This window comes from Puma concolor, chromosome D1 (assembly GCF_028749965.1).
Source record: "Puma concolor isolate L17-30 chromosome D1, mPumCon1.1.hap2, whole genome shotgun sequence".
Classification (NCBI taxonomy): Eukaryota; Metazoa; Chordata; class Mammalia; order Carnivora; family Felidae; genus Puma; species Puma concolor.
In genome coordinates, this window is record NC_141676.1 from 5478594 (window position 1) to 5505201 (window position 26608).

Consider the following 26608-nt stretch of genomic DNA (forward strand, 5'->3'; position numbering starts at 1 on the left):
ATGAGATCATGACCTGAGCCAAAGTTGGACGCTTAACCAACTGACCCACCCACATGCCCCAAGAGAAATCTTATTTTCTTACTCCATTCTTCCCTGAAAAATCTCATGTAATAGGCAAAACTTTCTCTTATTCTGAAACTAATATCACCAAGGAAATTCACACTCAGATATAAAGCTCTCAGACCTAGGGGAATCTTGTATACCCTTCATTCATCATCAGATTCCCCCAAATGAGACAGCTCTATCTTCAGGATACACCTCCCTGGATTTAACACTGTGAGACATTTAATTCCCCTCCCTGCCTCGGGAAACAGTACCTTTCCTGAGAAAATTACCTCCTTGTCACTGCTCTTATTATGGGTTTATGTTTTCAGTCACTACAGACATCTGTGACACTAGCCCTGGAGAACTATCTTGTTTATCCTTTATGGCCCACTGTCCTATGTTCCAACACCCAAGCTATAAATCTCCACTCCTGGCATGGCCTTTTCTTAAATATTTTCTATAAAACTCTAAATACATATTCTCTCATTTCTTCTACTTCTCCATAAACTATATAACAGCCATAGATGGTTTTATTCTATATTATTCAAGAGGTCAGATATTCTACTTTATCAGTTTAAAAATGGAAACTGGGGAGGTGCCTGGGTGGCTCAGTCAGTTGAACAACTGACCCTTGGTTTCAGCTCAAGTCATGATCTCATGGTTCATGGATTTGAGCCCCGCGTCAGGCTCTGAGCTGACAGCACGGAGCCTGCTTGGGATTCTCTATCTCTTCCCCAACCCCCCCCCCCCCTTCAAATATAAATAAACATTTAAAGAAATAAAAATAGAAACTGAGGGACTGGTCCAGAGGTAAAAGAATTTGACCCTTGTAATTTTTAGCTGAAGCCACTGGGTGCCACTCTTGTGCCACTATCAAGTTATTTATCACCAAGGGGATATTGTAAGAAGGAAATAGTAATGGTCTTAAGTGCAGAAGCACAAGTTTTACTCATGAGTGCCTCTGATCACTCATCTTCCCTGGGTTATATGGTATGGAACATTCCTATACCAGTCCTATATGTAACAATGTTACTAGGCTTTGGAACCAGGAGACCTCAGTACAAAGCCTAGCCTTGCCACTTATTAACTATGTGATTCTGGGCAAATAAGGAAAGTTCTCTAACTAGTTTCTTCATTTATAAAATGGGAAGACTACAACATATTTTGTAGGATCTTTGTGGTATTAAAGTGGAAGTCTTGGCACAGATTAAGGATCCAATAAATGTTCCTTTCTTCTAAGACCTAGGACTACTAAGACCTTGAGTTCACTAGCCATCTGCCAAATTAATTGGACTATGAATGGCCCAGAGGCTATAAGCCATCACTATAACAACAGAAGGGGGCAAAAGAGGTCAGATCATTTCCTTCTGAGAGATCACTGGGATATCAGAGAGGCCCAAGCAAAACGTCTTCACAGGCTGAAACACTTCTAGATCCTATCCATATATCCTAGGTCCTATGATAATGTTGTATGCCTTACCCTGAAATCTAGGGTAAATTTCCTTATCCCTGGAAATCTGAAGATGTGGATGGCTGTAATGAGCTGAACAATGGCTCCCAAAAAAGTATGTCCAAGTCTTGAGCCCCAGAATGTGACCTTATCTTGAAAAAAAGTCTTTTCAAATGTAATTAAGGATTTCAAGATAAGATCATCATGGATTTAAAGTGGGCCCTAATTCTAATGACAGGTGTCCTTATCAGAGAGACAGGGAAATTTGAGAGACATAACAGAAAGGCCATGTGAAGATGAAGGCTGAGACTGGAGTAATGTGGCTATAAACCAACGAACATCTGGAGCCACCAGAAACTGGAAGGGGAAAGGAAGGAATCTTTCTTAAAGCCTTTGGAGGGAGCACAGCTCTGCTAAAATCTTGATTTCAGACTTCTGGACTCCAGAATCGTGATAATACAATTTCTGTTGTTTTTAAGTCATGAAGTTTGTGGAAATTTGTTTGCTCAAGTTGTGGGTAACAGCATTCCAAGTTGGAGGGACATCAGCAAGAGTATTTGCAGTGAACCAGCTGAAAGGAACAGCAAATGCATTCAAGGAATGAGCTTCCTAGAAGGTACATAAAGCAACGAAAAAAGGTGTGATGAAGGGAGCATTTACAGGGACTTCACTCCCATCCTCTACCCTTTCTCGCTACAAAGCAGAAGAGGATAAGCAAATCTATGAGATGCTGTGATCCTTGGGTGTCTGGGCACCTCAACTTCTCCATCCAATCAGGCAAACTAAAGTAGGAGAGGGAGAAAAGTAGAAGTACAAAAGGATCTATTACTCTCTCAGAAATGTGTAATTTTTTTATAGCAACTGTATTGGAATATAACATTTACTTAAATAAGCTGCATATATATATAATATGTACAATTAGATAAGTGTTGGCATATATGTGTATTTGTGAAACCATCACCCCAATCAAGATAATGAACATATCTGTCCCCCTCAAAAGTTTCCTCTGAACTTCATAACCATTCCCTGAAACTCTTACACCTCCCATCTTCAAGCAATCATTGATCTGTAACTAAGGATTAGTTGGCATTTTGAAAAATTTCATGTAAGTGCAATCAAACAGTATGTACTCTTGTCTTTCAGGGCTTTTTCCCCCTTGGACACTACCACAACTGATCCAGTATTTTGAGGTTTCTCATTCAGCAGGGCTATTTAGAGATTCATCCACACTACTGTGTATTATCAACAGTTCATTCCTTTTATTGCCAAGTAGTATTCCATCGAATGGACACACCACAGTTTGTTTATCAATTTCCCTACTGACATTGGGTTGTTTCCAGTTTTGGGTTATTACAAATATGGCAGAAGTGCCATGAACATTAGTGTATAAATTTTTGTGTAGACATATGCTTTCATTTCTCTTGAATAAATACTTAGGAGTAGAATGGTTGGATCATATGATGTATATATTTAACTTTTTAAGCACTGCCAAACTATTCTCCAGAGTGGATGTACCACTTTAAAAAATTTTTTTTAACGTTTTTATTTGTTATTGAGAGACAGAGAGAGACAGAGTGTGAGCAGGGGAGGGGCAGAGAGAGAGGGAGACACAGAATCCGAGGCAGGCTCCAGGCTCTGAGCTGTTAGCACAGAGCCCAACGCGGGGCTTGAACTCACAAGCCGGGAGATCATGACCTGAGCCGAAGTCGGTCGCTCAACCGACTGAGCCACTCAGGCGCCCCAGTACCACTTTTTATTCCTACAAATAGGGTGTAAGAGTTCCAGTTCTTCCACATCCTTGCCAATACCTGGTATGGTCAGTCTTTATTCCAAGCAGGTGTGAAATGGTGTCTCATTGTGGTTCTGACTTGCATTTCCCTAATGACCAATAATGTTAAGCATCTTTCTCATGTGTTTATTTGCTGTTTGTGTATCTTCTTTTGTGAAATGTATGTTCACATATTGTGCCCATTTTAAAAACTGGGTTGTTTTCTTATTCTTGAGTTTTGACAGTTTTAAAATAGTCTCAATAGTCTCAAGGTTTTCAACTGAGAATTAAATCTCTTTAATAGAGAACTACCAGGTATATAGTGCTATTTCTTCTTGAGTGAACTTTGGTAATTTCTTTCAAGGAATTTGTCCATTTAATCTAAGTTGTCAAATTTACTGAAGTAAACTTTGTTCATAATAGTCCCTGATAATCCTTTTAATATCTGATGTCACCTCTCTAATTTCTGGTAGTAGAAATTTGTGTCTTCTCTCCTATATCTTGATTACTCTGGCTAAATGTTTATCAATTTTATTAATCTTTTCAATGAACCACCTTTAAATATCATTGATTTTTCTGTTTTTTTTCTATTATACTGACTTCCACTTTGACTTTATTATCTAATTTCTTCTGTTTAATTTGCTCTTATTCTAGTCTAAGCTGAGATCACTGATTTAAGACTTTTTTCTTTTCTAACATAGGTATTTTTCCAAGTACTGCTTTAGTGATGTCTCTGGTTTGATAATTTGCATTTCCATTTAAGTTAAAATACTTTTCCAATTTCCCTTTTGATTTTGTGTTTGACCCATGGGTTATTTATAAGTGTGTCATTTAATTTCCAAATATTTGGAGTTTTCTAGATATCTTTTTTTTAAGGTTTATTTATTTCTGAGCAAGAGAGGGAGGGAGGAGGGGCAGAGAGAGAGAGAGAGAGAGAGAGAGAGAGAGAGAGAGAGAGAATCCTAAGCAGGCTCTGCTCAACATGGGGCTCAAACCCATGAACTGTAAGATCATGACCTGAGCCAACATCAAGAGTCAGATACTTAACCGAGCCACCCAGGTGCCCCTCTAGATATCTGTCATTGATTTTCCTTTAATCCTATTGTAATCAAAAGCATACTTTGTATAACCTGAATCCTCTAAGTTTATTGAGATGTATTTAATGGCTCAAAATATGGCCTATCTTGTTAAATGTCCCTTTTGCACTTGAAAAGAATATTCTGCTGTGGTTGGGCAAAGTGTTTTATAAATATCAAGTCAAGTTAATTCATAGTGTTATTTAAGACTTTCATAGACTTACTGATTTTTTTGTCTACTTGTTCTATCAATTATTGAGAGAAGTATGTTGAAATATCCAAATAAAATTGTGGATTTGTCTATTTCACCTTACAGTTCTATCAGTTTTGCTTCATTTATTTTAAAGTTCTCTCAAAAGTTTATCAAGTTTCATGAATGTTTGGGGCTATTATCCTCATTATGTTGTACTCACTGTATTGTATTCATCATTATGAAATGACTCTCTTTATCCCTAGTAACGTTCTTTGCTCTGAAATCTACTTTATAGTCTCTCTTTTTTTTTCTTTTTGAGAGAGAGAGACAGAGACCATGTACACGTGCAGGGGAAGGGCAGAGGGGGAGGGACAGAGAATTTTAAGCAGGCTCCATGCTAAGTGCAGAACCCAAAGCAGGGCTTGATCTCACGATGGTGAAATCATTACCTGAACTGAAATCAAGAGGTGGACACTTAACCAACTGAGCCACCCAGGCACCCGTTATAGCCGCTTCAGTGCTTTTTTATTTTTTTAAGATTTTATTTTCAAGTAATCTCTACACCCAACATGGGGCTCAAACTTACAACCCTGAGATCAAGAGTCATATGCTCTATCAACTGAGCTAGCCAGGTGCCCCTCTTCAGTGCTCTTACTAGTGTAAGCACAGTACATTTTTTCCCATACTTTTATACTTTTACTCTATTTCTGTCTTTATATTTAAAGTGGGATTCTTGTAGGCAGTATACAGTTGGCTCTTGCTTTATTAAATCTAATAGTCTCTGCCTTTTAATGTAAATAGTTGTAAAGGCCACTTATATTTAATATAATTGATATGGCGGAGTTTAAATATATCATTTTGCTAATTGTTGTCTATTTGTCTCATCTGTACTTTGTTCTTTTTCCTTCTTTTTCCTCTTTTTCTGCCCTCTTTTAGATTAAATATTTTTAAAAATATTAGAGAAGTTTTAAGTTCATAGCAAAACTGGGCAAAAGGTACATAGATTTCTCATATGCCCTCTGCCCCTACATATGTACAGCCTCTCCCATTATCAACATCCCCCATCAGAGCTGTACATTTGTTACAAGTGTTAAACCTACATTGACACATCGTTATCATCAAAGTCCATAGTTTACCCTAGGGTTTACTCTTAGTGTTGTACATTCTATAGTTTTGGACAGATGTAAAATGACATGTATCCACCATTACAGAAACATACAGAACAGTTTCCCTGCCCTAAAAATCCTCTGTGCTTTGCATATTCATTCCTCCCTTTTCATCTAACCTCTGGAAACCACTGATTTTTTTACTGTCTCCATAGTTTTGCCTTTTCAAGAACGTCATATACTTGGAATCATAGTTTGCAGCATTTTCATATTGACTTCTTTTATTTAAATATGTATTTAAGCTTCCTCCATGTGTTTTCATGGCTTGATAGCTCATTTTTTTCTTAGTGCAAAATAATATCCCATTGTCTGGATGTGCCACAGTTTATTTATCCATTTACCTGCTTAAGAATATCTTGGTTGCTTCCAAGTTTTGGCAATTAAGACATCCTTGCCGGTATTTGGTGTTGTCAATGTTCTGGATTTTGGCCATTCTAATAGGTGTGTAGTAGTATCTCATTGTTTTAATTGGCATTTCCCTGATGATATATGATGTGGAGCATTTTTTCATATGCTTATTTGCCATCTTATGTATTCTTTGGTGAGGTGTCTGTTAAAGTCTTTGGCTGCTTTATTTTTATTGTTGAATTTCAAGAGTTCTTTGCATATTTTGGGGGTTGCTGGGTGGCTCAGTCGGTTAAGCGTCTGACTCTCGATTTCAGCTCAGGTCACGACCTCATGATTCATGAGATTGAGCCCTGCGTCAGTGCTGTCAGCATAGAGCTTGCTTGGGATTCTCTCTCTCCCTCTCTCTCTGCCCTTCCCCCATTTGTTCCCTCTCTCTCCCTCAAAATAAACTTTAAGAAAAAAAGAATTCTTTGTATTTTTTGGGTAATAGTCCTTTAACTAGTGTGTCTTTTACAATTATTTTCTCCCAGTCTGTGGCCTGTCTTCTCATTCTCTTGAGGGTTGAATATTTTTTATGACTCCATTGTATCTCCTTTTTTGGATCAATAGCTGTAAATCCTTATATTATTTTGATGGTTCTTTTCATCTTCAACTTACCAGTCTACCTTCACATAATATTACACTATTCCACATACAGTATAAGTCCTTAAAACAGTATATTTCCATCTGTCTCCTCCAGGTTTTTGTGCTGTTATTGTTACACATTTTACTTCACCATAGGTTATAAACCTCACAACATATTATTGCTATTTTTGCTTTAAAAAGTTAATTATGTTTTAAAGAGATTTAAGTAATAAGAAAAAAAATTTTTTTATATTTATCCATGTAGTTACCTAGATTCAGGTTTCCAGCTGGTTATCACTTTTTTTCTGCTTGAAGGATTTCTTTTACATTTCTCAACTGCTGATAATGAATTTTTTCAACTCTTGTATGTCAGAAAAAGTCCTTTTTCATCTTTTTTGAAAGATATTTTTGTTGGGAGTGCCTGGGTGGCTCAGTCAGTTAGGTGTCCAACTCTCAATTTCAGCTCAGGTCATGATCTCACGGTTTGTGAGTTTGAGCCTGCTTGGGATTCTCTCTCTCCCTTTCTCTTTGCCCCTCCCTTGCTCATGTGTGCACGCACATGCTCTTTCTCACTCTCTCTTTCAAAAACAAATAAATACATTTGGAGAAAAAAAGGTATCTTTGTTAGGTAAAGAATTCTAGGTTGAAGGTTTTTTTCTTCAGTACTATCTATAAAGACATTGCTCCATTTTCTTCTATCTTATACTTTTTCTGATGAGAAATTTTCTGTAATCCTTATCTTTGTTTCCTTGTACATAAGCTTTCCTCACCCTTGTTTGCTTTTAAGATTTTCTCTTTACCATTGGTTTTAACCAATTTAATTTTGATGTGTCTTGGTGTAGTTTTCTTTGTTTCATGGGCTTGGGGTTTCTTAAGATTCTTAGATCTGTTGGTTTTATAGAATCCATAAAATTTGGAAAATTTTCAGCCACTATTCCTTCAAATATATTTTCTGCCTGTTTCTTCTTCAGATTCCTCAATTACGCACATAATAGGCTACCTGAAGTTGTCCCATAACTCACAGGTGCTCGATGCTCTATTACTATCATCATCATCATCATCAATATTATTTTACAACTGTGTTTCATTTCAGATAGTTTCTACTGCTATGTGTTTTTAAGTGTCAATGTTCCATTCATACTATTCAGTGTAATTTCCACCTCAGAGACATCATAGTTTTCATCTTTACAGTTCATTTGAGTCTTTTTTAATACCTTCCACATCTCTACTTAGTATGTTCAGTCTTTCCTCTAGCTTCCTGAACATACAGAATATAGTTATGATAATAACTCTTTCAATGTCTTTGTCTACTAATTTTATCCTCTGTGTCAGTTCTGGATTGGTTTTCATTAAATGATTGATCATTTGATGGAGTTTCCTCTTCATTGTGGGTTGTATATTCCTGCTTCTTGGCATGCCTGTTAATTCTGATTGGATGCAGGGCACTGTGAATATTACTTTGGTGGGTGCTGGATATTTTTAATACTCTTGTAAAAATTCTTGACCTTTGTTCTGTGATGCTATTGAATTACTTGAAAACAACTTGGTCCCTTTAGATCTTGCTTCTGCTTTTAAGCTTTGTTAGGCAGGACCAGAGGAGTGTTTATTAAGCAGAGGTGTAATTTTTCTCCATTCCCAAGGCAAGACTCTTCTTAGTATTCTACCTGATGCTCCATAAATTATAAAGCTTTCCTCTCTGGTTGATGGAAATATGCACTATCTCTAGCCCTGTGTAAGCTCTGCATATTGTCCCCTCTTATCCGTCTGGATGGTTCTTTACCTGCATAGTTTCTTCACAAGAATGAGCTGATTAATACTATTCTGAATACTGAATACTGCAGATTCCCAGAATTCTCTCTCTGTGCAACTCTCTCTTTTCTGGTACTCTGCCCTGAAAACTTTAGCTGTCTTGGCATCCCGGGACTCTCCACTTCATCTGTTCAACTTAGGGAGACTACTAGGCTTTGCCTGGATGTCTTCTCCCTGTTCAATGGCCTCTGTACTTTCTCTAGGCAGTATGCTAGGGTAATCATAGGGCTCACTTCATTTGTTTTCCATTTCTCAGGAATGATTATCCTATTCATTGATGCCCAGTGTCTTGAGAAACATTGGTATATATATCGTGTGTAGATTTTTGTTATTTCACACAGAAGAATAAATCTGGTTCCTATTACTCCATCTTGGCCAGAAGCCACTGTATAACATCACCCTAATCTCCTTCATTTACTCATATTATACTTTAGCTCCAGAAAAGTCAATCCTACTGACTGGAGCCAAGAAGGCCAGAAAAGTGTGCTTTACTTGGAACACCACTAAAAATTACCTAGAATCTGGAGATGTATAGCATTTCCTAAGTTTGATTTCTTTTCACTCATTAGAGGAGTCTGTCACAAAACAAGATGAAGCTTTCTGATCTCGAGGGTGGAGACACTAACTAATGCAATTCTGTATCTCCAGCACCCAGAAAGGTGAAGAGATAAAAGTATGGCTTTGATCACATCACCATTGTAAGAGTAAATATGTGCCAAGTGGGGCGCCTGGGTGGCGCAGTTGGTTAAGCGTCTGACTTCAGCCAGGTCACGATCTCACGGTCCGGGAGTTCGAGCCCCGCGTCAGGCTCTAGGCTGATGGCTCGGAGCCTGGAGCCTGTTTCCGATTCTGTGTCTCCCTCTCTCTCTGCCCCTCCCCCGTTCATGCTCTGTCTCTCTCTGTCCCAAAAATAAAAATAAAAAAAAAAAAACGTTGAAAAAAAAAAAATTAAATATGTGCCAAGCACTTTACGTACATTATTTTATTCAAACCTCACAACAATTTTAGGTATGCGTCATTCCTGTTTTACTGATAAAACTAAGGCTTAGAAAGATTAAATAGCTTCCACAATATGACACAACTAGTTAGTGGCGGAAATAAAATCTGAGCAACATCTAACCATGCTCTTGACCTCTGTGTAATACTACGTTCTATTAAAGTTCTCCTAAACCACAGACTTCCTTGCTGAAAGGCCAACCTCAGAATGTGCAATCTAAAGTACTCGTACCTGGGGTGCCTGGGTGGCTCAGTCAGTTAAGTGTCTGACTTCAGCTCAGGTCATGATCTCGTGGTTTGTGACTTTGAGCCCAGAAATGGGCTCTGTGCTGACAGCTCAGAGCCTGGACCCTGCTTCAGATTCTATGTCTCCCTTGCTCTGTCCCTCCCCTGCTTGTGCTCTTTCTCTCAAAAATAAATAGACATTAAAAAAAATAAAAAATTTAGGGGCGCCTGGGTGGCTCAGTCGGTTAAGCATCTGACTTTGGCTCAGGTCATGGTCTCCCAGTTTGTGAGTTCAAGCTCCGTGTCGGGATCTGTGCTGACAGCTCCGAGCCTGGAGCCTGCTTTAGGTTCTGTGTCTCCCTCTCTCTCTCTGCTCCTCTCCTACTCATGTTCTGTCTCTCAAAAATAAATACATGTTAAAAAAATTTTTTTAATAAATAAAAAATTTAAATTTTTTTTTCAACGTTTATTTATTTTTGGGACAGAGAGAGAGACAGCATGAACGGGGGAGGGGCAGAGAGAGAGGGAGACACAGAATCGGAAACAGGCTCCAGGCTCTGAGCCATCAGCCCAGAGCCTGACGCGGGGCTCGAACTTACGGACCGCGAGATCGTGACCTGGCTGAAGTCGGACGCTTAACCGACTGCGCCACCCAGGCGCCCCAATAAATAAAAAATTTAAAGTACTTGCACCTACCCACCCTGTATTAGGGTTCACATATATCAATATGGAAGATTTCCACTAAACTACTGATTATTTATACTTACCTGCTTCACCTCACATGAGCAGTGGGGAAGAAACTGGTGCTGGGTGATCTCATGAAATGATTTATGCAGTTTAGTCCCAAACTCTTGAGTGTCAGCTGCCTAAAATGGGCCAGAGAGAGAATATGCTGAATTCCAGTACTGGAAACCAAAAGGAAGGTACCTACATGATATAGGAAGAGGAGGAGACAAACTGGAAGGCAAACCATGTTTGTGTTCAGAGTTTCCTTAATTCCAATGAACACAGAAGAAGTAGAGAGAAGGCCTGTGAAACTGGCATGAGACAAGTAGCTGTGGCTTCTGTGTCTTCCAATTTGTTACCTAAGCAAGATCTTTCAAACAAGGCCTTTGTTCTCTTATCTCTATAGGGGATACACATCCCAGAGATCCATCTGTTCATAAAAGGATTATGTAAATTGCTCTCCTCCAGAACAAGTTCCAAGACAGCATAGGTTCCACTGTATTCAAATAAGGCTGAAATAAGAAACTTTCCTCGGGTAAGTCTTTTAGGGAAGAAAGGAACAAGATGATAGTTAGCATCCATAAGCAATGGGTAATAACCTCTACTTTTTAATATAGAATTGTAGGATATTAGAGTTAAAGGGGACAAGAGCAACCACCTAACACAACACACTAATTTTATAGACAAGAATACTGAAATCTAAAAAGGAGAAGTGATCCACTGAAGATCTCACAGCTAGTCAGTACAAAAGTTAGGACTAAGTTTAGAATTGCCAACATAGTGTTCTTTTCATTACCCTGTGCTATCCACATGACCCAGATAGTTGAAGCTGTAAGATGCACTAGATTATAAAGGTGTTATACTCTTAGACCTAGTAACTCCATGTATAGAAATTTATTCTAAGAAATAATTCAAAAGAAGCAAGATATCACATAGAGGTATTAACTGAAATACTATTTATATTAGCAAAAAGAATACAAGCAACCTAAATGTCTATCATTAGGGGAATGGTTTATTAAATCAGATTAAATCAATGTAGTAGAGGGGCGCCTGGGTGGCTCAGTCGGTTAAGCGTCCGACTTCAGCTCAGGTCACGATCTCGCGGTCCGTGAGTTCAAGCCCTTGTCAGGCTCTGGCCTGATGGCTCAGAGCCTGGAGCCTGCTTCTGATTCTGTGTCTCCCTCTCTCTCTGCCCCTGCCCCGTTCATGCTCTGTCTCTCTCTGTCTCAAAAATAAATAAAACGTTAAAAAAAAAAAATAAATCAATGTAGTAGAATTGGGTAACTGATACAAATTTTAAAACAGCTGAAATGAGGAAATGTCAAATTATATATGAATATAGAATATGTTGGTTACAACTATACAATATAGCTTATATGAGATAATATGCAAAAATTGTAATTATACTGATAAATATTAGTTATTTTTTAATTTGAATACATTATTCTATTTTTTCAAGATAAATTACAAAAAATAAAATAGACACAGAATGAATGTGTCACCCCACTGATAATACCAACCGGTCAGCACAGAATTCTAAAAGGAAGGAAACTAACATTTATCCAGAACCTACCATATGCTATATACTTAGCCCTCACGCTCATAACAACCCTGTGAGGTACTATTATTTTTTCCAATTTATAGATGAAGCTCAGAGAAGTTAAGTACAGGCCTGAGTCCACATAGCCAGTTCTGAATTGAACTCAGGCCTCTAATTTCAACTGTTACACTATTCCATACTGCCAAATAAGGCTACTCAGTTATTTCCAATGTTTTCTGTAACCACGAGGTAACAAACATTCTTCAGTAAGGAACTTGGAATCACTGATCTAGTCTTAGCTCTAACTGTAGCTAGCTATGTGACCTAAAGGAAGTGGAAATTTTAAATAACTTATTTTCTCATTTATAAAATAGTACACTATCCATTCAACAAATGTTTTTTAAAACACCACAAGCCTGATACCATATAGGATCACAAGAGGCTAAAATGAAATGCTTCTAAAAGCTCTGTGCATATTACTAAGATAGGTGGTAGAATGTTGTTAAAAACCTGGCACTTTTAAGCGGCTCCAGTCTACTAACTTGAAGGGCCTGGAAGCAGATCTTTCGGAAGCTACTGCTGGTGCTTCCAGTCACGATACTCATGATGGAATTCACAGCCACTGAGAGTGAGGCCTGCAATTTCTGATGATCCTAAGGAACATAACAAGTAAGGGGAGATGGCAGTTTAAAATAATCCCAAGCTGCTGGTTCAGAGAATCCCCAAGGAATCAAAGATTTCAGTAAGGGCAGGATTTCAACAATTCTCCCCCCCCCCCCCCCCCAATCAACAATACTTACTGAGATCATGTCATATAAAGGACACCGAGGTACTGAAACAATATACTCCCCTTTTACAGAGATGACTTACTGATGCAGACACATTCAGAAAAGATAACCAACCCATAAGACACTAGGCAATAAAACAGATGCACATAGTATTTAAAAACAAAAAGCTTTAAACTTTGCTCTTAGTGTGGTTGGTTTTTTCCCCTGAGAAGGGGGCCATATGAAGAAATATATTACCACAAGTACACAGGATGGAGGAAATCAGAAAGTCAGATAAGAGAAAGTGATGTTATAAAGCATTGGGAAATGGGGGGAGAATATAAGATTTAGTGAAGCAATAGCTCCAGAAGTATGTGTGTGAAGGGAAGATAGTAAGGAACAGGTGCATTATCAGTCATTTTTCTCTATTATTTTGTCTCTATTTACTCAAATTCACCTACTAGTAGGTAGACTAGTAGTAGAATTGTAGTATTATGGAAGTACTACTGCAAGATGGTTACAATGACATATCCTAAGTTAAAGCCTGAGTTCCTAGACTACAGGCAGTGTAAGGATCAGCCAAGGTGACAAAAGAGGAAGAGGGCATTAAGCGAGGAAGGCTCTCCAGGTCTGTCATATCCTCTAGTTTTTTTCTTTTTTTCTGTTTAAAGATTTCTTGGGGTGCCTGTGTGGCTCAGTTGGTTAAGTGTCCGACTTTGGCTCAGGTCATGATCTCACTGTTCGTGGCTTTGAGCCCACATTAGACTCTGAGCTGTCAGCACTGCTTCTGAGCTGGAGCCTGCTTCAGACACAAGCAGGGGAGGGGTAGAGAGAGAGTGGGAGAGAGAGACAGAGAGGATCTGAAGAGGGCTCTGCGCTGACAGCATCAAGCCCGATGGGGGGCTAGAACTCATGAACTGCGAGATCATGACCCAAGCCAAAGTTGGACGCTCAACTGACTGAGCCACCCAGGTGCTCCTCTAGTTCTTTTTCTTAGAGAAAGTAGGAGAAAAGGAGTTATGAATTTCTTATTACCTTGGCAGCCTGGTGATACTGTTCCAAGGCCTGGTCCACAGTCACTTGGATGGAATCTTGCACTACACTGTGGCTCTCCGTGAGGATGGCACTGAGATGAACGGTGAGCAAAGTATGGGCTCCTAAGGGGAGTGAGAATGGCCACTTTAGGACAGATGTTCATGTGCTGTGAGTCAGGGTGGGCATGAGAAAGAGGCTTTTAGAAGAAGAGGCCACTTCTGCCTATCTGCAAATAATTACTTTTTTAGTCCCCCACTGCCCCCCAAAAATCCCAGCAACTTACAAACCCACCCAGTTCCACTTACAAATGAAAGAAAGCTTCAAAAATTAATGTGAAGCTTGACATTATTTTTGAAGAAACAAGTGAGGGTTCCTATTTGATTAATGTTAGAAACAGAAATATATACCACATCACTACAGACAATGATACTTGTGACTCTGAAAGAACAGGAAAATGAGGAAGAGGAAAGCCTCCTGGAAAGTTGTATCTACCCTACTCATCTCCTGTTTGAGCATCACTGCCGTGGTGAGCCACTGCTACTGTCAGGGTCTTAATCCTCTCAGATATGCTGTGGTATAGAAAAAGTACTTTATTTCTGATAAAGTAACCACAGGCACCACTGCACAGCAGAATAGCTAACAGGTAAGAGTGACAGGCAAAATATGTCATCCAGCAGTAGGCTCGCATTGATGACTCAGAGGCAACAGACACAGGAAGACAAATTCACTTCACACCTGAGGAAACCTTTCCTTTTCAGTGTTTTTCTACTCTACCCTGAAAAGTCTATTCAAAGGTACTATGGTGAAGCAGCCAACGGCTGGCTGGCTTTTCTCAGGGCTGCATTAAAAATGCAAACCAGAAAGTACATTTTCTACCACAAGGCACAAGGATGCCTTCCCAGAAAGGAATGTAGTATGTGATCTGCTCAAAAAGGGTCCAAAATTGGAGTTAGGAGAACATAGATTCTAGAGTGAATTCTACCACTAACTAATGGTGACCAAGTCACTTGACTGTTCTCACTTCAAAACTAAAATTGGCTTTATAACACCCGCTCTCACAGGCATGTTGTGCAGATAAACTAGGATAATATATATGAAGTGTTCTAAAATGTACATTGCAATATTCAAAGGGAAAATATTGCTATTGCTATGATGATATCATATGGATTATTGTTTTCTATAGTTTGGTCCTAAGAATAGCCTCAAGAAATCATTTAGACCCCTTTGAAAGCAGACATTTAATTAAAAAGCTACAAGTTTGTTCTCCTAAAACTGCTGATACCACCAGATGCCTTTAACGCTGTAGCAAAATAATGAGTTAATCATAGAAAAGTTACCATGACAAGGTGGGCAGGAGGCCAGTTAAGTGATTTTTTTTAAGACACATGGAAACAGACTGTAGTTCTGCACAATCTGTTTCCTAAAAGTAGCTCTACAGAAAGCTTTCAAGGATATGAAAAAGAATAAGGGAGAAAGAAGATAAAATTACTATATCTCTATCCATATATCTGTATCTACCTACCTTCACAGTACATCTTTTTTCAAAGGCTAGTCCTAAACCACCAGATATGTAAGGAAATTTAAAAAGATACTATGTTTACTAATGCAGTGATGAATTTCTATTTAATTCAGTATTGTCACTACCTGAGATGCTGCTGGCCTTCAGAGTCAAGATAAGCAGAGATGTATAAACTATCACAGTACTTACTACAAGAATGATAGAAAACACTGGTTTTAAGGAATCTGAGTTCTTCAGGTATGGGAGGATTCAGGAATAATAGGATTCAGAACATGGTATCAGACTTTACATCATCCTAGGGAAGACTGAATGTGGTACTCCCTCTAGAAGACCTCAAAAAAATCAGGGGGGGAACCTGGGTGGCTCAGTCAGTTGAGCGTCTGATTTCAGCTCAGGTCATGATCTCGTGGTTTGTGAGTTCAAGCCCCACATCAAACTCGCTGCTGTCAGCCCACCAGCACAGAGCCTGCTTCTGATCCTCTGTCCCCTTCTCTCTGCCCCTCCTCTGCCTGCACTCTCCCAAACACACACACACACACACACACGGAAAAAAAACAACAACAAAACAACCTCACTAGAAGATAGTAGATCTTAAGTCTTCAGAGGGTCTTGAGACTTGAAAGGGCCTTTTAGCCCCTCGTCTACCAATCTCATGTTAAATATACGAAAAGAGAGGATCAGATGATTTATGAGACTTGCTTCTGAAAAACCAATGAGGAATTTGGTGGCAGAAGTAAAGTCAGAACCAGCTCTCTAGGGGTGCCTGGGTGACTCAGTTGGTTAAAGCATCTGACTCTTGATTTTGGCTCAGGTCATGATCTCACAGTTTGTGAGTTTGAGCCCCACATCAGGCTCTGCGCTGACAGCATGGAGCCTGCTTGGGATTCTCTCTCTCCCTCTCTCTTTGCCCCTCCCCTGCTCACTCACTCTCGCAAAAACTAAATGAACAACAACAACACCAGCTCTCTTGATTCTACCTGAAGTCCTTTCCCCTATACTAAGCTCTTCTCTTATCAGCCTCTGTCCATATGAGTGTGAGCCAGGTAACAACCCTACGCAACCTCATTCTGTCTTCACTGCTGGAAGCCTCATTAGTTTGGGTCTCTTCTATGCTCCCATTCCAGGGCCTTAATGAACAGAACACCAGGGGCATCAGACAAAAACAGCTCCTCAAATAAAGAGTTGCAAGGCAGAGTCCAGGAAGATAGTGCTTCTCTCCTCAACAATATATAGATAGTGGAGAAAGACAGGAGATGCATGGAGGGCAGGCAGCAGGAAGAATCCCACAACTGACAATAGTTTGTTCAAAAAATAGTTGGCACCAGTCAGCATGAGCTCTTCTGATCTGGGGATATAAATTGTGTCATTTCTCTCATGACTCAGTGGGAGCAGGGCCACACCAAACAAGCACTGGAATGGCTCAGAGTAGAGTCCCAAGAAAAAACACTGGCTCACAGAGAAAGAATACAGAAACATACTGGGAGCACCAAGAGGGAGGCTTATGAACCTTTCCCCACATATTTATAAGCTCCACTTCTTGCTACTCCCCTCAAAGTTTAGAAGGGCATTGAGAAACACGTAAATTTATCCCTCAGGGTTTATTGGATTAAAACACATAAGCTAACTCCTGCTCATATTCAGTGTTTTTCAAACTTTACTAAATTTAAAAATTACCTGAGAATATTTTTAAGAATGCAGATTCTTGAGCCATTCCATATTTTTATAACAAAACAATGAATTGATTCTTGGCTCAGGAAGAAACACATTTTCAAATACTCCAGGTGATTCTGATGCATGTTTCATGGACCACCAAACAGAAACTTTCTGATAACAGATTATCATCAATTTGTTGGATACTAAAGGCTCCCCCTTGTATGCCTGAACGAGGACAATTTCTCCCTTCCCAGAAGTCTATGTGACAATGACATAAAGCTATTCATACCAATATGCTTCCCACACTTTATGTTGTAGTTGAGATACTGTGTCAAGGCCAAGCAAGGCCGGTAACATTTCTTGATTCCACCTGGAAAGGCAATAATGTGGTGGACAGTTCTCAGGCCTAAGCTTTAAAAACATACTGGTATCAGAGCACTGCCTCAGTCCAAGGAAATCATAATCCCTGGGGGTAAAGTTTGGGCATTTTTAGAAGCTCCCCAGGTAATATATCATGGAGCTAAGGTTGAGAACCACTCATCTAAGGTAATAGCCTCTTTTTAAAGAGCATTATAGAAAGTATCTGATTTCTGAACATTCTGGGAATGTCATCATTTAAGTAAGGTTTCATTTTAAGATACAGATCTTTTCTACACACCATATAATTTGTTTAACCTATTTAAGATTTTTTATTAAAATTCATTATTCTACAGAAATATATGTAATTATATATGTAATTCAGATAAAGTCTCCCTTTCTTTACTCTCTTAACATTTAATCACACCCATACTGGCAGCCCCTATACCTACTCCAGAGTTCTGTTCGCTGGACCGGAAATCCGCTGTGGAAATCCACAAAGAGAAAAAGCAGCAGAGTCTGTCCCTGGGAGTCCATATTCTGAGATTGATCCCCCTCACTGGATTCCACCTGATAACTCACATCTGGAAGCACCAAATCTAGAGGACAAGATATTATACAGTATTCTAAGTAAGGCCCTCAGAATGCTAAGTGAATAAAGAACCTATACCTCAAACAAAGAATGATCTAAGATCTAAAATCAAACACTCCCTTTTCCTCCTGAACCTGTTTCTCTATCCACATGATGGAAGCAAATATAGTGACTCATAGAAGGAACATCAAAATAACAACTGAGTGTGCAAAATGTAAACCAAGCAGCACGCTGTAGAATTTATTGGGAAACACTAATACGATACATTTATTCATTCTTTATACAACTTTCTAAGGTAGGTATCACTAGTAAGAGTCAGACGTCAGAGTCAAACCCGAGTAATGATAACAATTAATTTGTATTAAGTGTTTACTACACGCTTTGTATTGTGTTAAATTCTTCACATGAACTATCTAAATATTTAGACTTCACAACAACACTAAGACATAGGACCTATTCTTACGCCATTTTACAGATAAGAAGTACAAATAGGTTAAATACATTGCCCACCATGAGACAGCAAGTGGTGGATCTGTTTTAGACTGACTCCAAAATCTGTGTTCTGAACCACATCACTATATTATATTTATACTCCCAAGTAATCTGATGCCCTACCGTCACTTTCTAGCACCTGGATCCTTTAAAACACAATCATGATAGTCCTAAATTCCATCCAGATCCATTCAGAGAAATACCTCCGTGTATTTCCACATCCTGGTTCTGTCCCTTAGAGTAATGATGGAGGAAGATGAGGAGATATTTTCTACATTATTCATCTCCAAAGTTAACTGAGCAAGTTCAGGCATCAAGAATCAGAAAAAAAAAAACAAAACGAAACTAACAAAGCATGAAAATAAAAATGAAAGACAAAAGGAGATATGGAGAGCCCGAGAGATTCAAAAATTGTAATGGCATGACATCCCCCAGTTAAGATCAAGCATTCTTTCTTCACAAAACCATTCATCTCCAGAGACCCTGTCCAAGGACAGGCTTCTTTCATCCCACCCTCTGGAATAACTACCTATTCAAGAAAAAAAACCCTTACTCTGAAGCTTACTTCCTAGAGAAGACTCTGTCATTCCCCTAGAAATACTCTGTTCCAGGAGGCTCCAGTCTCCTCATGCCATTACAGCTCTAGAATACCTATTCCCCACTGGCTACCTTCCTCAGGATCCAGGTGACCAGACTACCTTCTAAATTTCAAAGAATTCTAGCTAATAACAGTCAAGTTCAACATTGTAAAGCTCCTAGATATCAGCTCATTTTGCATATTCCTACTTCCCAGTTTTATTTTTTGATCCAGTTATTAGGTGTCCAACTCAGTGTAATTCATCCAAAGCTAATGTGGTCAGGCTCTGCATAAATCTTATAGTTTCTTAGTTGATTACTATATAGTTTGTACTCCTGCCTTGCATTTATATGGTAATATTTTCTAAGTAATTTTATGTGCATTTTCTCATTTCATTAGGAAACATTTCTCTTCCACAATAGTTCAAAGATGTTATTAATCTTTTACTATCCTTTCTAAAACAGATTAAGGTACAAGAGAAACCCTCTGAACAAGTCCTTAGAAGATGAAGGGTCAATGACTACCTCAAGAGGACCAGGAAGAGAGGAGCCAGTAGAGGAAGTGAGAGAAAAACCAGCATTAACATGTAATGCCAAAACAGGCTCTAATGGAGCTTTGCCTGTTGACCTGTTGTTTGCTGCACTTCACGTGGATTCTCAGCCAGACCCCTAACAGCACCACCCAACCTAAGCCATCAGATCACTGGGTCCTATTTTTTATGTACACCTGCTATTTATATTTACTTGCATTTATATAATATTCTCCAGGTTTCTTTATCCCTGTGCAAAGAGAGGGAGGTATACCTCTATCCAAACTGAGATCCAAATTGGGCACCAGACACAAGTGGTATTTCTTCCAGTCAATGAAGAAAGAGGTATCTTCGAAGACAGTAGTAGTTGGCTGCTTCTGACTTGGCAATATCAGAGGCAGGCCTGACGGTCCATATAGAAATATGTATAGTCGCTAAAGAAAACTGCCAAATTTTAGGGTTTTTTTTTAAATGACAATATATTCATTTGCATAAAACAAACATAATACTGACCTGGTTCACACTCTCAGAAATAAACTATGGTGCTAGCTAATTATATATTAAGCCTTTTCACATTGAATACAGGTGTGAGGCACCACAGACAGATCCACTAGAATCCCTAGAAATTTATTCTGAGTTCAGTAAGTGTGTGCTACAGGTATAGTATTGGACAATTAGTTTATTTCTTCATCTTGCTCATTCCATCATACGTTTGAGTGGTACTACAGGCTAAACACTATACTAAGTTCAGAGGACACAAAGATGAATATTTAATTTTATTAAGATTTATTAATATTAATAATAAATAAAATTTATTAATAATTTGTTAATATTTATTTATAATACATAAAATTAATTTATTAATATTTATTAAGATTTAATACCTACCTTCAAGTTATCATATTTATAGTACTGGAGATACACATAAAAAACAGTAAACTGTAATACAGTGTGATACATGCTACAAATATATACAAAGATATATCTTTCAGTAAGTACTTGGGTATATTCAGATTAAGAAGGAAACTCCTTACCTTCTCTAACCCTATTCTCTAACCAAGACAAAGGGGACAAGCCCCTGAAATGGTTTCCTTCTTTCTTTTTTTTTTAATGTTTATTTATTTTTGAGACAGAGAGTGAGCAGGGGAGGAGCAGAGAGGGAGACACAGAATGAGAAGCAGGCTCCAGGCTCTGTGCTGTCAGCACAGAGCCCGGCGTGGGGCTCAAACTCACAGACTGTGAGATCATGACCTGAACCGAAGTTGGACGCCTAACCTACTGAGACACCCAGGTTCCCCGGTTTTCTTCTCTTGATTTTACTCCCACTCTCACTCTTTTAAACCCAAGGTTTCTCCACCTAAGCACTATTGGCACTTTGGGCCAGATAATTCTTTGTTGTAGGGGCTGTCCTGTGCACTGTAGGATGTTTAGCAGTATCCCTGGCCTCTACCCACTAGATGCCAGTGGCACCCTCCCCCTGAGTCATGACAGTCAAAAATGTCTCCAGACATTCCCAAATGTCCTGTGAGGGCAAAATTACCCAGTTAAGAACTAATGCTTAACACTTTTTGTTCCCTGAACCAAGGCTGAAGAAACCAGGAATATATTTTCCTTAATCTTTTTTGTTTTCATCCTCTTGTGAAAAGGGTAAACACGAGGCATTAAGTATGAAGATTAAAATCCTCACCCAGTAGGCACTGGGGCATTATGAAAAGTCACAGCAGAACAAAGTGAGACAGTGCCCATAAATGAAGTCTCTATCCCAAATCCAAGAAGACATTAAAACGGGAGCTAAGGCCAACACATCCACTGTTCAGAGCCAGGCTAGCTTTGAGGTGCCACAAACTCAGTGAGTGGAGTGTCCGAAGAGTCGAAGTGTGTGACTTTTGATGGGTTGTTTAAACTATTTACGTTTAATATAAATACTGCTATGGTTGGGTTTTAAGTCTACAATCTTGTTATGTGTTTGGCATTTTCTCCTTACATTGTTTCCTTTTTTTTTTTTTCTTTTTCCTCTTTTCTATTTTTGGATTCTACTTTGGACTGGTGTTTTTTATAATTCCATTTTATCACTTAAAAAAAATTTTTTAATGTTTATTTAATTTTGAAGGAGAGACAGAGTGTAACGGGGGAGAGGCAGACAGAGAGGGAGACACAGAATCTGAAGCAGGCTCCAGGCTCTGAGCAGTCAGCACAGAGCCTGACACGGGGCTTGAACCCAGGAGCCGTGAGACCATGACCTGAACCGAAGTCGGATGCTTAACTGAGCCACCCAGGCACCACCCACTTTTTTTGATTTATTAGTTATAATTCTTTGTTGAAGCAACTTAGGGATTGCTTTAGGCTTTATAGTATACAACTTTATCACGGTCTACCTTTTAAGTGATATTATAACAGTTGCACATACATATAGTATAAGAATCTGGGAATAATATACTTCCATTTCTCCTCTCTTGGCCTTTGTGCTATTCTCACACATTTTACTTCCACATATAATATACTCTGATGGCATTTTTTGCTTTCAAAAGTCAATTATCTTTTATTTATTAAAAACTTTTTTTAATGTTTGTTTATTTTGAGAGAGAGTATGTGTGCATGCATGTGCAAACAGGGAAGGGGCAGAGAGAGGGAGAGAATCCCAAGTAGGCTCTGTGCTATCAGCGCAGACAGAGCCTGACGTGGGACTCCATGTCACAAATCATGAGATCGTGACCTGAGCCGATATCGAGTCAGATGCTTAACGGACCGGGCCACCCAGGCACCCCATAAAAAGTCAATTATCTTTTAAAGAGATTTTTTAAATGGGGCAAAAATCTTTTATATCTATCCAGATAGTTATGATTTCCAGGGCTCTTCTTTATTTGTGTAGACCCAGAATTCCATCTGATAGCATTTTTCTTCTGACTGAAGCATCTCCTTTCACATTTCTTATAATATAGATTGCTGGTGAAGTCTTTTGTATGTCTTATAAATTCTTTATTTTGCCTCCATTTTTGAAATATATTTTCTCCTGGTATAGAATCCAGATTAAGGGATTTTTTCCCCTTTATTATTTTAAAAATGTTGCTTCACTTTCTTGTAGCTTACAGTTCCCAATGAGAAATCTGCAGTAATTTGCATCTTTGTTCCTCAGTATGTAAACGTGTCTTTCTACCTCTAGTCGCTTTTAAGATTCTTTATCACTGATTTTAATCAATGATTATGGTGTATCTTGGTATGATTTGATTCATGTTTCTTATGTTTCAAGTTTGCTGATCTTGGCTCTGCAGGTTCATACTTTTCATCAAATTTGGAAATTTGGGGGGGCATTATTTCCTCAAATATTTTATCTGCCCTCCCTCCCTGCAGGAATTGAATTACATGTCCCTGAATTAGGTCACCTGAAGTTATCCCACAGTTCACAGAAATTTTATTCATTTTTTTTTAGTCCCTTGTTTCATTTTAGTTTCTATTGCTATGTATTCAAGTTCACTTATCTATTTCTCTGCAATGTGTAAACCTGTCACTAATCTCATCTAGTGTATCTTGACCCTAAAAATTTTAATTTCTATCTCTAGACGTTCAATTTAGGTTTTCACATCTTTTGTGTCTTTAGTTAATATGTTCAATTTTTTCCCTTTTACTTCCTGAATATATGGGATACAGTTATACCTTTTTTTTAAAGTTTATTTCTTTTTGAGAGAGAGAGATAGAGTGTGGGAGGGGCAGAGAGAGAGAGAAAATATCCCAAGCAGGCTCCACACTGATAGTGCAGAGCCTGATGTGGCTTGAACTCACGAACTATGAGATCATGACCTGAGCTGAAACCGAGAGTCGGATGTTTAACTGACTGAGCCACCCAGGTACCCCCAGTTATACCTGTCTTAATGTCCTTGTTTACTAATCCTATTACCTATGCCATTTCTGGGCAGTTCTGATTTTTTTTCATTATGGGTCCTATTTTCCTGCTTGTTTGCATACCAAGTAATTTTTTATTGGATGCCCAGCATTGTGAAGTTTACCTCACTGAATGCAGGATACTTTTATATTCCTGTAAATATTCTTGTACTTTTTTTCTGGGACACTATAAAGTTACTTGGGAACAGTTTGAGCCTTTTGGGTCTTACTCTTAAGCTTTGTTAGGTGGGACCAGGGAAGCCTATAGGCTAAAGCTAACTTCTCCACTATATTCAAGCAAATCCTTCTTAGGACTCTACCTGATGCTTTATGTTTTCCATCCTGCCTGGCAGGAATAAAAACTATTTCCAGCTCTGTGTGCACTCCAGGGATTCTCCTCTATCCGGAGCTCTCTCTGTGTATTTTATCTCCTCTTTGGCACTCTTTTCTATAAATTCTAGCTTCCCTGGACCTCCCTAACTCTGAACTTCGTCTTCTCAACTCAGATCCTCCAGACTCTAGTTGGGTATACCCTCCTGGTGAACTTCTCTAGGTAGTACGGTGGTGCAATACAGGGTTTATTTGTTTCTCCTTTCTCTAGAACCACTGTCCTATACTCTCTGTTGTTTAATATAGTTTTTTAAATTGTTCAAGGTAGGAGGTTGGATCCAGTCCCTGTTATTTGTTCATGGCTGGAAGTGGAATTTCTGAAATTCTCTGACAGAATCTCATGGCCTTTGATAGTTTCTTTGCTTTCTGGCTCAACAAGCTACCCATGCTCATCTTGTACATTTCTACTTTAGGCCTGGAATCAGCCATTCCTCCTTTTTAGTGAGCAATGACATTTAGAGAACACATTCTGGATACTAGGACTGCTCATTGCTCCTCAGTTTGTTTTTTGTTTTTAGCAGATAGAGCTAAAAAATATATAATTTCAAAAGTCAGAAAAGTTGGGCATACACACTGATATTTTCAATTCCACTTTAAGATTACTTTCAGGGGCACCTGGGTGGCTCAGTTGGTTAAGCATCTGACTCTTGGTTTTGGCTCAGGTCATGATCTCATGTTTCATGAGTTCAAGCCCTGCGCTGGCCTCTGCACTGACATCATGGAGACTGCTTGGGATTCTCTCTCTCTCTCTTTGCCTCTCCTCTGCTCATGCTCTCTCTCAAAATAAATAAATGAACATTTTTTTAAAAAAAGATTAATTTCAAAAATTTTTTTATTTCAAAATAAAAATATTCTATTCCTTTGAATTTATACTCCCACATCTGCTATATTATGCTAAAAATTTTGGTTCTTAACCATTTAACATAATTACTTGTTTTATAACAAGTATGCATGCAAGAATTTCAGTACGGTAATACCAATGTTATTAACAAGAATCAAGACCACTAAATGAATTTCAAGAGCACTTTTCAGTTCATTTCATCCTTAGAGTATATATCAAGAATGTATGTCAAAACACTATGTTCTTAAAGTCAGTTGAATTAATTCTTCTTACTATATGAATTATGACCTTTATATGGGTAGGTTATCTTTTAAAAAAATTTTTTTTTAATGTTTATTTGTGAGAGAGAGAGAGAGACAGACAAACAGAGTGTGAGCAGGGGAGGGGCAGAGAGAGAGGGAGACACAGAATCTGAAGCAGGCTCCAGGCTCTGAGCGGTCAGCACAGAGCCCGACACGGGGCTTGAGCTCACAAACCATGAGATCATGACCTGAGCCGAAGTCAGATGCTTAACAGACTGAGCCACCCAGGCGCCCCAGTTATCTTTTTTTTTTTTAAGTTTATTTATTTTGAGAAAGAGAGCACATGCGTGCACATGGGGGAGGGACAGAGGGAGAGAGAGAGAGAGAGAGAATCCCAAGCAGGCTCTGCACTGTCAGTGCAGAGCCCAACGCTGGGCTCGAACTCATGAACTGCAAGATCATGACCTGAGGCAAAACCAAGAGTTGGATGCTTAACCAATGGAGCCACCCAGATGCCCCAACATTATCTTTTATCTTGAGAAACATTTTTACTGGGTATGGAATTCTAGGTTGGTAGTTTTTAAATTTCCAGACATTAACACTAGTATACTACTACCTCATGTTGGTATAAGGAAGTCAGCTGTCAATTTGTTTCTCTTTTGAAGAAAATCCATCTTCCTTAGCTGATTTTTTCCTTGTTTTTGATTTCCTAGAGGTATGCATATCTTTTTGTTTATCCTGCTTGATTGCTGAGCTCTGAAACTGTTTTAGTTGTTTAGCCATTGATTCTTCAACGACTGTTTTTGCCCCATTTTCTCCCTTCTCCTTTGGGACATGAATTAAATGTACATTAAATGTTCTGTTTCCTCTCACTGTTAACCTCTCTTCTGTATTTTCTATCCTTTTGTCTTTCTTTGCTTTATTTTACTAGTTTTTGCTGTCCTTATCTTTTACTTCACAAATTCACTTATGCTGTGTCTAATCTGTTAAATCTGCCTATTTAATTTCAATGTTGGTTATTGTTATTTTTGGTTCTACAGTTTCTGTTTGGTTGTTTTAAAAATTATGTCACATTTTATAGTTTTCCGTTCCCTGGCAAAATTTTTAAGCTTGGCCTTCAAGTTCATAAATATAATAAGCATAATTCTTTATTTTTAAAATCAGTATCTGATGTTACCAATATCTGAAGTCCCAGTGGGTACTCCTGTTGCTTTTGTTTTTGCTAGCTCTTATTCATGTTGCCTTGTCCACTCTTTTACGTGTGGTTTGTGTGTGTGTGTGTGTGTGTGTGTGTCAGAGAGAGAGAGACAGAGATGGAGAGAGAGAGAGAAATGTACACATGAGCTGGACATTTTGAGAAAGTATTTGTTAAAATATTTGAAGCACAGATGTGGTGATCTTCCTCTAGAAAATAATCTTTGTTTGCTTCTAAAAGACATCTGGGAGAATTAGATATCTAGAATCATCTTAATCCAATTTTAAAGTTTAAGATTTTCTAGCCTTCCCAGATGACCCAAAAAATATATGCAGTTCATGTGAAGGATGGTTTATTTCAGGTTCATCTTACTCCTTAAAGTGTAACCTTTTAGTTATCTCTGCCCAAAACAAGAGGTGTTTTTAACAGCACCCCCCAGCTCAGTAAGCCCTAAACTCTTTGGCCTTCTTGACCTACATTGATTCAGAAGTGCATCTTAGCCTCTCAGCTGCTTGCTATAATTTGCAAATGACCTCACAGCAAAAGCAGCCCCCAATGTTGAGCTCAGGCTTTCTGT

The 26608-nt window shown here is 38.7% G+C and overlaps 1 protein-coding gene across 1 annotated transcript in view; it reads right to left on the bottom strand.

The window, feature by feature from the left end:
* Window positions 1-26608, bottom strand: part of TOP6BL (TOP6B like initiator of meiotic double strand breaks) — a 97552-nt gene that overhangs the window by 5765 nt on the left and 65179 nt on the right. The window contains exons 9-13 of the mRNA XM_086676819.1: window positions 19762-19912; window positions 17750-17896; window positions 13769-13890; window positions 12509-12619; window positions 10468-10566 (exon numbers count right to left, since the gene is read on the bottom strand). Of these exons, the coding sequence (XP_086532945.1) occupies window positions 10468-10566; window positions 12509-12619; window positions 13769-13890; window positions 17750-17896; window positions 19762-19912 (630 nt within the window). The remainder of the gene's footprint in view (window positions 1-10467; window positions 10567-12508; window positions 12620-13768; window positions 13891-17749; window positions 17897-19761; window positions 19913-26608) is intronic.